The following is a 13,895-nucleotide window of genomic DNA, read 5'->3' as shown; positions in this document are numbered from 1 at the left end:
AACATTTGGAGGGAGACATCTCAGATACCGGAATGCCCATCATTCTCTATGTTCTAGAGCTCAGAGACCGTCTCGCCCAGCTAGCTACCTACGCTAAAGAACATCAGCGAATGGCCCAGTCCAGACAAAAAACCTGGTATGACCGTAATGCCAGGAACCGGGAATTTATGGAAGGACAGCAAGTGCTCATGATTACTGCTTCCCCTGCCAACAAGCTTCAAGCAGTGTGGGAAGGCCCTTACCAGGTTGTCAAGAAAATGAATGACAGTTATTGCCCTGGACTCTAGTGGTCGACGACAGAAAACAGTCCACATTAACATGCTGAAAGACTACCACGACCGATCTCTGCCTGTTCTAGCTGTCTGCCACCCCCCTAGTGATACCGCCGACGACGAGTATCTCCCAGATCTCCTCCAGGTTGCCGAAGCGGGAGGATCACTGGAACAAGTGCCCCTGGGCTCCCATTTATCGGATATACAAAAGGACGATATTGTCGCCGTACTAAGGCCAAGGGCTGCTGCTTTCTCCTCAAAGCCGGGGAAGACTACTCTCACCAGTCACCATGTGGAAACCCCTGGACAACGCCCCATCCAGCAGGCTGCCTACCGGGTTCCAGAGGCTGTTCAAGGCATGATAAAGAATGAACTGGAGGAGATGAAACTGGGAGTTATTCAGCCATCTCACAGTTCTTGGGCCTCTCCTGTCGTCCTGGTCCCCAAGAAGGATGGTATAACACGATTCTGTGTTGATTACAGATGACTAAATGATGCCACCAAGAGTGATGCTTATCCCATGCCCAGGATTGATGATCTATTGGATCGTCTGGCCAGTGCCCAATTTGTGACCACGTTAGACTTGAGCAAGGGGTACTGGCAGATACCCCTAACAGAGGACGCTCGGGAGCGCTCAGCCTTCATTACTCCATTTGGGCTTTATGAGTTCCTGGGAATGCCCTTTGGGATGAAAACTGCCCCCGCTACTTTCCAGAGACTGGTGGATCGACTGTTACAACAATGTCAGGACTTTGCCTGTGCTTACTTAGACATCGCCATTTTTAGCACAACCTGGGAGGAACATCTTAAACACTTGGGCATAGTGCTGGACTGTATCCTTACTGCAGGACTGACCATTCGCCCTGATAAGTGCCAAATAGGGATGGCTGAGGTGCAGTACCTCGGGCATAGAGTAGGGGGTGGGACACTAAGGCCTGAGCCTGCCAAGGTGGAAGCCATTAGCAACTGGTGTAGACCCCAGACTAAAAAGCAGGTACTTGCGTTTTTAGGAACTGCTGGTTACTATCGCAAATTTGTTTCTAACTTCAGCACCTTGGCCAAGCCCCTAACCGACCTGACCCGCAAGAACATGCCTAGGAATGTGACGTGGACGACAGCATGCAAGGATGCCTTTTCAGCGTTAAAGACTGCCCTCGTCACTGCTCCTGTCTTGGCTGCCCCGGATTACAAACGCAGGTTCCTCGTGCAGACAGATGCATCCAACTTTGGGATTGGGGCAGTACTTAGCCAAGTGAACACCGCCGGAGAAGAACATCCTGTTGCTTTTGCCAGTCGGAAACTACTGGATCGGGAAGTTGCCAATGCCACTATTGAAAAGGAGTGCCTTGCCATCGTATGGGCGCTAAAAAAATTGCAGCCCTACTTGTATGGCAGAGACTTCACAATTGTTACAGACCACAACCCCCTCACATGGCTGAACCACGTATCAGGGGACAATGGAAGATTGCTGCGGTGGAGCTTGTCCTTACAACCCTACAGCTTCTCCATCCAATACAAGCGGGGAAGCCAACACCAGAACGCCGATGGACTGTCTCGACAAGAACCATAGGCTCCCCAGGCCGACCTACCCCTGCCACTGTACAAGGAACTATAAATAACTGAGCAATATGGACTAAAGTGAGCAGGCCAGAGGTCTGTGTAGACCTCATGGCATGCTCACTTATTATGGGGGGGGAGAGGTTGTGATGGTGTGATATGTTATGTGGATGTCATTTTTTGTATATTCCTATTTTTAACAATTCCAGTTATTTTCATAGTGTTTTTCTTGTTACATTGTAAGTCTACAGCCTCACTGTATGTCTCTTGATGACCCCCTGTAGTGCATTAATCCGTAAGGCCTTTTGTTCTCCTCTGGGAGGCAACTTGTCGGACTACCCCTGGACAAGGAAGGGGGTGGGGGGAAGAACGGCAGCTGGACAGGTCAGTTCCGGTATAGACATGATGGTGAAAAGGCTGCATTTCAGAGAGAAGGATCCATTTTTATCCTCTGAATGCTAGAGTTGTGGAATCTCGTTTCCCTGGACATTTTATCCTGATACTGGACTGCATTCTTATTCTGGACTATCTTATCCTTTGTGTGGTGGACTGAATATGGACCTTTTCGTATTTTTGCCTGAATAAGGGTCTTGGAATTGTTCACTCTTCGCTTGCTCTGTTGATTATGTGATACCAGAGGACACCGTGACACAGACCATGTATGTAACGAGTCTACAAATAAAAAGAACCATCCAGAAAAATAAAAACACTAGTAATAAAATTTATAAAAATGATTGCTGAATAAAAAGCTCCTTTATCAAAACCTTTATTTGTCTTTGCGAAACAATTTATCCGAGATACGAACTCATGTTCAAATGACCTGAAGTTACCAAGCCCTTGTCAACAGGGCAGCGAGCCACTCAACCCGCATCAGGTCACCGGGAACATACTCTAGACCTGGCTAAAGTTAGAAGACGGACTGGTGCTTGTTAAGGATGACAGATAAGTGAATGGGTAACTCCTGGGAAAAAAGCCTCATGTGTGTTACACAAATGTATAGAATTAAATCAAAATGCTGGCAGAATTTTTTTTTTCTTTTAGGAATAGCAGAGAAGGCAAAACATTAAAATAGTGACGAGGGAATGTGGAAAACATCATATGAAAGTGAATGAAAATGCAGTGAATAGAGTGGTATATTCATTCATTTAATAATAAAGGTCGAGAGATGAAAATGCAAATTCATTATTTAGACTTGCTGAATAGTGCTAGGTATGGAGAAACAACCTAGCTGTGAGTGTAGGACAGCAGAGTGCTGCTAGATTCATTGGCAGTGGACCGATATCACCAGTGGGGAACGTGACTCTGTGTAGGTGAAACAAGTTAGGAAAAACAATTCAGCATGGGAACAAAACCGGGAGGATTCATGGTAAAAAAAACATTGAGCTACCTACTGACTCTGTGCATAAGGCATCTGAAAAATCAGATCAGTGAGCAGGGATGGGGACTGTTGGGCTGCGTTCCCTTACCCGAAGTGGGCTGTGTAAGTATTCGTGAGTATTTTATATTATATACTCACACATAGCGTGGGAGGGGAAAAATATAAGGAAAAAAGAGCAATGTATAAAAGAACACGACCTGGTAACCCATGTGCCCTCAAAAAAAGAATCTCCTCAGGGGTAGGAACAAGAACTGAAGGCCCTGAAATTGAAAAATGCCAAAATGTCGACATTTTTGCTAGTCAAGATGGGGTGCAGAGTGTACATTAATGAGAGAAAAATGAACTTTTTGAATTTATCAAATGGCTGCAAAAATTTCAAGGGGTCTGAACACTTTCCGTACCCACTGTACATCTCAGTAGGCGTACATTTCGGATTTAAAAAAAAAAATTCAAGCTGGTGTTATAAAGTATTCTAATTTAGTGAGATAATGACTTTTGGGATTTCATTGGCTGTAAGCCATAATCATCAACATTAACAGAAATAAACACATGAAATAGATCACTCTGTAATGACTTTATAGAATCAGAGTTTCACTTTTTGTATTGAAGAACTGAAATAAATTAACTTTTTGATGACATTCTAATTTTGTGATAATCACACTAAATATGGATTCTGGGAATGTCCAGGGCATCACAGAATGGTCTCATGTCGCTCGGATCTTTAAAAGTATACAACGTTCCATTTCTCCGGATCTGCAGCTGGAAAATGCACCTCCAGGAGCAAATCAGGACATTTTCCCAGACGGCATCAAGTAGTAGTTTCAATACCCTTTTTTTAGGAAGTGTCATTCAGGATGTGCGTTTTCCATTTAAATCAACAGAGACCAAACTCCTTGATTTCCTCATAATGGACTCTTTTACATTGAAAAAAAATGTGTGACAGATAACGTCTCTTGGACGCTCAGGATCTGGGCCATGATTGCCTAGTGTATATCAATCTTCAGTTCCTTATCAATAGGGTCACCAAAGATAATTTTGAATTATGTTTACAGTGTTGACTTAATCGCTTGTGCATTGATGCGTTGAAGTATACCCCTTATCCGATTATTGCAATTTTCTTGGTAATCAACCATATTAATCAGACTGTTTTTGTGGCTGTGAAGATCCAGTGTTTATGAGCATTTTGATGGCTCATAACTTGTTCGACATCATCCTGTAATCTCTGTACCTTGTCAGTAAGCTGTGACTATTCTAGAAGTGAGGGAACGTATTTCAGTTTTGTATGTGGTCTCCAGCCTCTGTGTATATTGCTCAAAGTCTTGATTAGTAGGGAAACACATAATATGATGCTTCAAATCAATTATGGCCTTCCCCATATCAGAATCTCCTGTGGCTAGGGAGGGGGGTTCTTAAATTTCACCGTGAAGCAAGCACTGCTCAGTGTGTGGTTTTCAGTGAGTATACGGAGATTGGTTGAGCTTTTTTCTTTCCCCCTATTGTGTTAAATATGTTTTTTCCATATGTTTTTTTGTTTTCTCCCTTCCTCCCCTCCCTGATATTCTCTCCTTTTAACCATCTCTCCTGGAGATTTCTCTGTTACTCTCTACTGCTTATAACAAAGCTGTTTGATTTAGGCTTGCTCAAAACGCTATCTCACTGTTCCTTATCAATTTCAACAGGAATTTTCTGTCTTTCTTCATCAACCGTCTCTATTGATCGCTTGTATTGTAAACTAGAGAGATATTTTCAAAGGGTATGTCCTATTTTGAGTTCTTACAAACCTCTGAGATTCTTGATATGCATCCAAAAGACCTTGCCAATTTTACCAGGCCTTTTGCCATTGCTGTCTCTATGCTTTGTATAATAATTAAAATATGTACAAAAATTAAAGTATGTATGGTAAAGTAACTATACCTTCATTGGTAACCTATAGTCATGCTCCCAAACTTGTATTTTGTTTTTTGCCGTGACATGTTTTCTTTATATATGTAAATATGTATATATTTTCTGTCTTTTCTGCATGATTTATTGTTTTCTTTCACTTATTTTCAGCGGCATTGTGATCAAGGCCATTAAGTGGCCGAAACGTTCATTTTTACCTCTCAGTTCGCCTATCACCTGTAATAAACGATTCACTTGAAGCAAACCTCTTCAACCTCTATGAGTGCAGTGATTATTCTACTTTTTTCTTTTAAGGCCGACATTGAGAGAAGATGGTGCAGGACTTACAGGCTTGAGCTGTCAGGCATCATGAGGGATAAGACTGCTTCTTTTTCTACATTGAGGTGAGGCAGTAATGGAGTGGGAAGATGAGCCATTCAGTAAAAAAGGTCTCTACCCTGTGTGACTGCTCTGGTGACTAAGAAGAAAGGATTTCTTCACAAAACATTTTCCACATTCTGAACATTTAAAAGGCTTCTCCCCTGTGTGGGTTCTCTGATGGTAGACAAGACTTGATTGCTGTGAAAAACATTTCCCACATTCTGAACATGAAAAAGGCTTCTCCCCTGTGTGGGTTCTCTGGTGGCTAACAAGTTGCGTTTTCTGGATAAAACCTTTCCCACATTCTGAACATGTAAAAGGCTTCACCCCCGTGTGAATTCTCTGGTGGCTATCATGATTCCATTTCTGGGAAAAACATTTCCCACATTCTGAACATGAAAAAGGCTTCTCCCCTGTTTGAGTTCTCCGATGCCTATCAAGATGCGCTTTCCGATTAAAACATTTCCCACATTCTGAACATGAAAAACGCTTCTCTCCCGTGCGAGTTCTCTGGCGTACAACATTATATTTCTCGTTAAAATGTTTCCCACATTCTGAACATGTAAAGGGCTTCTCCCCTGTGGGGGTTCTCTGGTGGCTAACAAGTTGTGTTTTCCAGATAACACCTTTCCCACATTCTGAACATGTAAAAAGCTTCTCCCCTGTGTGGGTTCTTTGGTGCCTAACAAGTTCTGATCTAAAGTTAAAACATTTCTCACATTCTGAACAGGAAAAAGGCTTCTTCCCTGTGTGGGTTCTTTGGTGCCTAACAAGTTCTGATTTAAAGTTAAAACATTTCCCACATTCTGAACAGGAAAAAGGCTTCTCCTCCCCTGTGTGGTTTCTCTGGTGGCTAACAAGTTGCGTTTTCTGGATAAAACCTTTCCCACATTCTGAACATGTAAAAGGCTTCACCCCCGTGTGAATTTTCTGGTGGTTATCATGATTCCGTTTCTGGGAAAAACATTTCCCACATTCTGAACATGAAAAAGGCTTCTCCCCTGTATGAGTTCTCCGATGCGTATCAAGCTCCGCTTTCGAATTAAAACATTTCCCACATTCTGAACATGAAAAAGGCTTCTCCCCTGTATGAGTTCTCTGATGCGTATCAAGCTGTGCTTTCGAATTAAAACATTTCCCACATTCTGAACATGAAAAAGGCTTCTCCCCTGTATGAGTTCTCCAATGCGTATCAAGCTGCGCTTTCGAATTAAAACATTTCCCACATTCTGAACATGAAAAAGGCTTCTCCCCTGTATGAGTTCTCCAGTGCGTATCAAGATGCGCTTTCGAATTAAAACATTTCCCACATTCTGAACATGAAAAACGCTTCTCCTCTGTGTGAATTCTCTTATGCTTAACTAAATATGATTTCTGGTTAAAAAATTTCCCACACTTGAAACAAGAAAATCTATTCTCCTCTGTGTGAATTTTTTGATGTTTAAAAGAAGACTTTTTGAGGGGAGAACTATTTCCATATTTGGAACATGAAAACGGCTTCTTTGCTTTTGTTGCAATTTGTTTTTTAATGCTTATTTTGTGACTTTGATTTTCCTTAGTAGTCAGTAATGAATCAGAAGACAGGACCTGTTTCAAAGGATCAGATGACATATTGCTGCTGTGAAGAGATGATGGTCTATCTGGAGTAATGGCATTCATTTCAATTGTATCCTGTGGGATCTCAAGAACATCTGATTTTAAAATTGAAGATGTCAGCTGTCCCCCTGATCTCCTGGTAAAGTCATCTGCAAAGCATAAAAAGAATTAGTATTTCGGAATAAAAAATTCTTGAATTTCACATTTTATTAACATTTCTACTTAAACGGTCAGTTAAAATGGCAATCTAATTAAAAAGATTCAATTATTCACCAGGACAGTGACAGTTCACAGTCTAATAGAAAACATCATAGGATGAACCAGTGGAACCTGGTGTTCAACTGTTTGTTTATTCCAATATTTGGAAGGCAGAATGAACAGGACACCAAACAATCTTATGTAGGTGAAAATAACACCAATAAAATCTTGTACTCATCTCGTATCTTGAGTGGGGACTTGAAAAAAGTCTTAGATACTTATCAGTAACAGGATTTTTCCAAACCTATGACAGCACCACAAGAGAGGGGATCTGTCAACCAAGCACATGAAACCTACAGGCTAAAAAGGCGGCACCTCTTCCTCGCTCGCATAAGTTGGATTACACAGCATAAGAGGACCTCCAATGGTTATTAATCAAAACATAATAAAACTAACACCACCTAATAAACTAAAGGTGTGGAAACACAACGCTAGCTAAAGTAGTGTTCACCCACATGTAATGGGAAAGAATAAAAGGGTGCTGTCATGGGTTCCGAAAAATCATGTTACCGGTAAGTAACTAAGACTTTATCGATCACCCATGACAGCACAATGAGAGATTCACAGGGAAATTTCATAATCTAAGGTGGGACTACCTCCTGGAGCAGCCCTGCCCAAAGGTGAGGTTGGAGGACGCACCCATATCCTATCTATAGTGCCTACAGAAGGTAGAAGTAGAGGACCAGGTTGCTGCATTACAGAAGTCTTCTATCGAGTCTTCTGACCTCTCTGCCCAGGAGGATGCCACGGCCCGAGTAGTATGATCCTTCAGACGTTATGGGGCCATCTTGCCACTTACTAAGTAGGCTAGAGAAATGGCCTCCGTAATCCAACTTGCAATTGTGGGTTTTGAGGCATTACACACTTTCCTAAAACTCTGGAGGGATAAGAACCAAAACCTATCCTTTCTCCGGTGTCTCAAAGTGGACAGGTATCTAATTACACATCTCCTATCATCCAAAGTATGCAGTTTTTCCTCCTTCTGATTTTTTGGATTGGAACAAAAGGAGGGGAGGTTGACTTCTTGTAGCTTGGAATCATGACCCTACTTTGGAAAGGTAGGCTGGATCGGGCTTAAAGGTTACCCTATCGTCTAGGATTTGGGTGAATGGTGGGGCTATAGAAAGAGTCTGAATATCACTGAATCTTCTGGCTGACATCAATGCTACCAGCAGACCCGTTTTAAGCGAAAGAACCTTCAGGGATGCCGGTTCAAAGGGAGCATCCGTTAAGGCTTTCAGGACCAGATTTAAGCCCCAAAATAGAAATGGTCCTTGATTTTAACCTCTTTCTGTCATGTGACGTACTATCCCGTCCATGTGCCCTGGGACTTAATCCCCAGGGATGGGATAGTACGTCACAGCGATCAGCAGCGCCCACGTGGTGAGCGCCGCTGATCGCGGCCGGGTGTCAGCTGATTATCACAGCTGACACCCGGCACAATGTGTCAGGGGCGGTCACGGACCACCCCCGACACGTTAACCCCTGGCACACGGCGATCAAACACGATCACGGTGTACCGGGGGTTAAAGGGAAGCATCGGCAGGGAGGGGGCTCCCTCTGTGCTTCCCTGAGCCCCCCACAGCAGCGCAATGTGCAGCGCTGCTGCGGGGGGCTCCATCCCTGCAGGTCCCCAAATCCAAGATGGCGACGGGGACCTTCGGGGGCCTGCAGGGAGCTGGCTTCCTCATGCCTGCAAAGCGCAGGCATGAGGAAGTCTTGTGCAGTGCCTGTGACAGATCGCTGATCTGTCACAGTGATCTGTGATGTGACAGATCAGCGATCTGTCACAGGACAGTGATGTCCCACCTGGGACAATGTAATAAAAGTTAAAAAAAAAAAAAAAAAAAAAAAAAAAAAAATATTCCCTAATAAATTCATTTTTTGGAAATAAAAAAAAAAACAATTAAAGCACACATATTTGGTATCACCGCGTGCATATTCATGAGTTTTAATGAACGGTACCACGTGACCGCTGAAGGCAGGAAGAGAGAACACGGAGAAGCTGGGGGCTCAAGAGACAGAGTCAGGATGGGTAAGTATGACCTGACACCCCTGCCCCCCTCCCCCTCTGACCCCCCGGTGTATATGACTCGAATATAAGCCGAGAGGGGGACTTTCAGCCCAAAAAAAAGGTCTGAAAATCTCGGCTTATATTCGAGTATATACGGTAAATATGCATATGGTACCGCTGAAAACGTCATCTTGTCCCGCAAAAAACGAGCCGCCATACAGAGTCATCAGTGACAAAATAAGTTATAGCTCGCAGAATAAAGCGATGCAAAATTAATTATTTTTTATATAAAATGGTTTTCATTGCATAAAAGCGCCAAAACACAAAAAAAGACCTAAATGAGGTATCGCTGTAACTGTACTGACCCGAAGAATAAAAAGGGCTTTATCAATTTTACCGCACGCGGAACGGTGTAAACGCACCCCCCAAAAGAAATTCATGAAACGCTGGTTTTTGTTCATTCTGCGTCCCAAAAATCGGAATAAAAAGTGATCAAAAGATGTCATGTGCCCGAAAATGGTGCCAATAAAAGCGTCAACTCGTCCTGCAAAAAATAAGACCTCACATGACTCAGTGGGTCAAAATATGGAAAAATTATATCTCTCAATATGTGGTGATGCAAAAACTATTTTTACAATAAAAAGCGTCTTTTAGCATGCGACAGCTGCCAAACATAAAAACCCACTATAAATAGTAAATCAAACCCCCCATTATCACCCCCTTAGTTAGGGAAAAATAATACATTTTCTTTTAATTTTATTTATTTCCATTTTCCCATTAGGGTTAGGGCTGAGATTAGGATTGGAGTTAGAATTGGGGGGGTTTCCACTGTTTGGGCACATCAGGTGCTCTCCAAATGCAACATGGTGTCTGATCTCAATTCCAGCCAATTCTGCGTTGAAAAAGTCAAATGGTGCTCCTTCCCTTCCAAGCTCTGCCATGCACCCAAACAGTGTTTTACCCCCACATATAGGGTATCAGCGTACTCAGGACAAATTGCAAAACAACTTTTGGGGTCCAATTTCTCCTGTTACCCTTAGGAAAATAAAAAATTGGGGGCAAAAATATCATGTTTGTGGAAAAAATACGATTTTTTTATTTTCACGCCCGGGCGTTATAAACTTCAGTGAAGCCCTTGGGGGTTCAAAGTGCTCACCACACATCTAGATAAGTTCCTTGGGGGGTCTAGTTTCCAAAATGGTGTCATTTGTGGGGGGTTTCCACTGTTTTGGTACATCAGGGGCTTTCCAATCGCGACATGGTGTCCGATCTCAATTCCAGCCAATTTTGCATTGAAAAAGTCAAAAGGCGCTCCTTCCCTTCTGAGCTCTGCCATGCGCCGAAACAGTGGTTCCCCCCCACATGTGGGGTATCAGCGTACTCAGGACAAACTGCACAATAACTTTTGCAGTCCAACTTCTCCTGTTACCCTTGGTAAAATGAAAAAAATTGAACCTGAAGTATTTTTTTTGTGAAAAAAAGTTAAATGTTCATTTTTTTTTAAATATTCAAAAAATTCCTGTGACGCACCTAAAGGGTTAATAAACTTCTTGAATGTGGTTTTGAGCACCTTAAGGGGTGCAGTTTTTAGAATGGTGTCACTTTTGGGTATTTTCTATCATATAGACCCCTCAAAGTGGCTTCAAATATGATGTGGTCCGTAAAAATAAAATGGTGTTGCAAAAATGAGAAATCGCTGGTCAACTTTTAACCCTTATAACTTCCTAAGAAAAAAAATTTGGGTTCCAAAATTGTGCTGATGTAAAGTAAACATGTGGGAAATGTTACTTATTAAGTTTTTTGTGTGCCATATCTCTGTGATTTAAGGGAATAAAAATTCAAAGTTGGAAAATTGCAAAATTTTCGACAAATTTCCGTCTTTTTCACAAATAAACGCAAGTTATATGAATGAAATTTTACCACTAGCATGAAATACAATATGTCACGAGAAACAATGTCAGAATCACCAGGATCCATGGAAGCGTTCCAGAGTTATTACCTCATAAAGGGACAGTGGTCAGAATTGTAATAAATTGGCCCGGTCATGAACGTGCAAACCACCTTTGTGGGTTAAGGGGTTAATGAGGCTTTTATAAATCGTGAAACCTAATAATTACCGGCCACATCACAGCTGTACAGAGCCCCAAGAGCTGCCACGTGCACTTTAATGGTACTGGTGGACAAACCTAACTCAAAGCTTTCTGCAAAAATTTGAAGATAATCCTTACCAGTGGTCCATCTTCAACCCTAGAACCTGAAGAGTATAAAAATCTTATCCATGTCCTAGCATATTTTTTGGTCGTGACTGCTTTCCTACTTTGAAGCAGAATGGATACAAGGTTTGGGGAAAAAACTCTCCCTTAACAGTGCGCTTTCAAATACCACAGTCAAGTTGAGGCTGGTTGCTTGCAGATTTCGTAACACTGACCCCTGAGAAAGAAGCTTCAGCACCTCCGAAAGAACCCATGGATTGGATACCTATATCCTTCTTAGCCATGAAAACCATGGTCTTTTGAGTCAGATGGGAGCAATCAACACAATCCTTGCCCTGTCCTCTCTGATTTTTCTTATGACTAGTGGGATCCGGGCTATTGCAGAGAATGAGTATGTCAGGCTAAAATCCCAGGAGGCCCGGAATGCGCCTACTACTAGGGGATACCGGTTTAGTCTGCTTGCAAAAAGGTCTATGAGCGAGAGACCCCACATCCAAACTATCTGAAGACTTCATGACTCAGCTTCCACTCCCCTTGATTTACATAAGCCACTGATAATTGATTGTCCAAGAGGATCGTGATATGCAGGCCCTGTAGAGATACAAGACATTTATTTACAGCCATCTCTACTGCCAGCAATTCCTTTGCATTTGACAACAGTATTTACTCACTCGTGGTCCATACTCCCTGGACCACCTCTCTTCCTAGTTCAACCCTGTGGAGACACGGGGGTCAGTGGGTGCTCTTGTCCACTTGCCCGGCTGTCTTTAGAAAGACTGCATGGACCAGGCTTATACCACTGAATGTCCTCTCTCCCCGTGGGCAGAACACTACTCAAACAACACAATGTGAAGGTAAAACAGTGTGGCATTGATATATTGAACCACCAACACACAATAGCATACATAACATTCCCAGCAAATACCCATGATGGTGAAAATTACCGTCTCACCCTTCTGCTGACTTGCCGGGATCAGAGCTGCTTCCAGTGCCAAATACCCCCACCAGTGGCTCACCACTTTTGGCGGGCCCCCACAGCGAGGAGGTAACGACAAGCTTAGGACGTTATATGAGAGCAGTGAGGTATGTGGCCAGGTGACCCGACTGTCCCAATCTGGATTCTTTAAGACATCTCTGGGGTTTCAGTGATGATCAATGAAGCAGTCCTGTGTTTTTCCAGCCATTTCCATGATCTTTTCCTTTTTACTGGGAGATAGAGACAGCGATTTCATTGCCGTAGAGGAAGGGCTGCAATTTCTTTAGGGCCAAGACTATGGCCGAGCATTTTTTTTCTATTGCGGTGTATGCCCTCTCCCGGTTCAACAGTTTCCGGGAAACATAAGCTACCGGGTGTTTCTGACCATCGTCCCCCACTTGAATGAGTAAAGCTCCCAATCCAATGTCCGATGCATCTATTTGGACAATGAACCGATGGTTTAAGTCAGGAGCAGTCAGGACTGTGCTTTGGGCTAGCTGTATTTTCAACTGGAGGAATGTGGACTCACACGCTGAGATCCAGATGATATTGCGTTCATATAATTTGGTTGGAAGGTCGGTGACGGGCTTTGCTACTGTAATTGATAAACATTTGATAATAGTTTACAGTCCCTAGGAAGGCACGCACCAGTTTTTGGTTGGCTGGGCGAGGCCACTGGGTAATGGCTTCTACTTTTGCAGGTTTGGGGCGAATGCACCCACTTCCCACCCAATGGCCGAGGTATAGTACCTCGGCCATCCCCATCTGGCAACTGTCAGATCTGATGGTAAGCTAGCCTTTTACTACGATCTGAGGCACATGTTGATGATGCTCTTCCCAGGTATCGCTGAAGATAGCGTTGTCATCCAGGTAGGCCCGGGCATACCCCTGACATCCCTCTAACTGGTCCACCATCCTTTGGAAAGTAGCTGGGGCGTTCTTCAACCCAAATGGTATGCTGGTAAATCCATACAGGCCAAAGGGGGTGATGAATGCAGACTTCTCTTGAACCTCTTGTGAGTGAGATCTGCCAGTATTCCTTGCTCAAAGCGATGGTAGATATCAACCGAGATCTGACTAATCTGTCTAGTAGTTCATCCACCTGAGGCATGGGGTACGCGTCTGTAAGTGACCTCATTGAGTCGCCTATAGATCACAAAGAAGCGAGTACTCTTGTCTTTCTTGGGCACTAACACTACACTAGCTGCCCATGGGCTATGGAAAGGAATTATGACCCCCATATTCAACAAGTCATCCACGACGGCCTTCATCATTGCCAACACTAGAGGTGTCACCTGGTAGGCACGTTGTCTTAGTGGAGTAGCTACCCCTGTTTTGATATAATGCTGGACCAAGGGGGTTCGACCAG

General features: G+C 43.3%; 1 protein-coding gene across 2 annotated transcripts in view; it reads right to left on the bottom strand.

Moving 5' to 3' along the window:
- Window positions 1–2,579: 2,579 nt before the first annotated feature.
- LOC141094230 (uncharacterized) overlaps window positions 2,580–13,895 on the bottom strand; it is an 81,944-nt gene continuing 70,628 nt past the window's right edge. For both annotated transcript variants that reach the window (XM_073580038.1, XM_073580039.1), the window contains exon 7: window positions 2,580–7,214. In XM_073580038.1, coding sequence (XP_073436139.1) covers window positions 5,542–7,214 — 1,673 coding nt within the window. In that variant the 3' untranslated portion in view covers window positions 2,580–5,541. The remainder of the gene's footprint in view (window positions 7,215–13,895) is intronic.

Source organism: Dendrobates tinctorius, unplaced genomic scaffold (assembly GCF_039654945.1).
Source record: "Dendrobates tinctorius isolate UK_male_01 unplaced genomic scaffold, ASM3965494v1 ptg000063l, whole genome shotgun sequence".
NCBI classification, from domain to species: Eukaryota; Metazoa; Chordata; class Amphibia; order Anura; family Dendrobatidae; genus Dendrobates; species Dendrobates tinctorius.
This window is presented reverse-complemented; position numbering and strand designations above follow the sequence as displayed.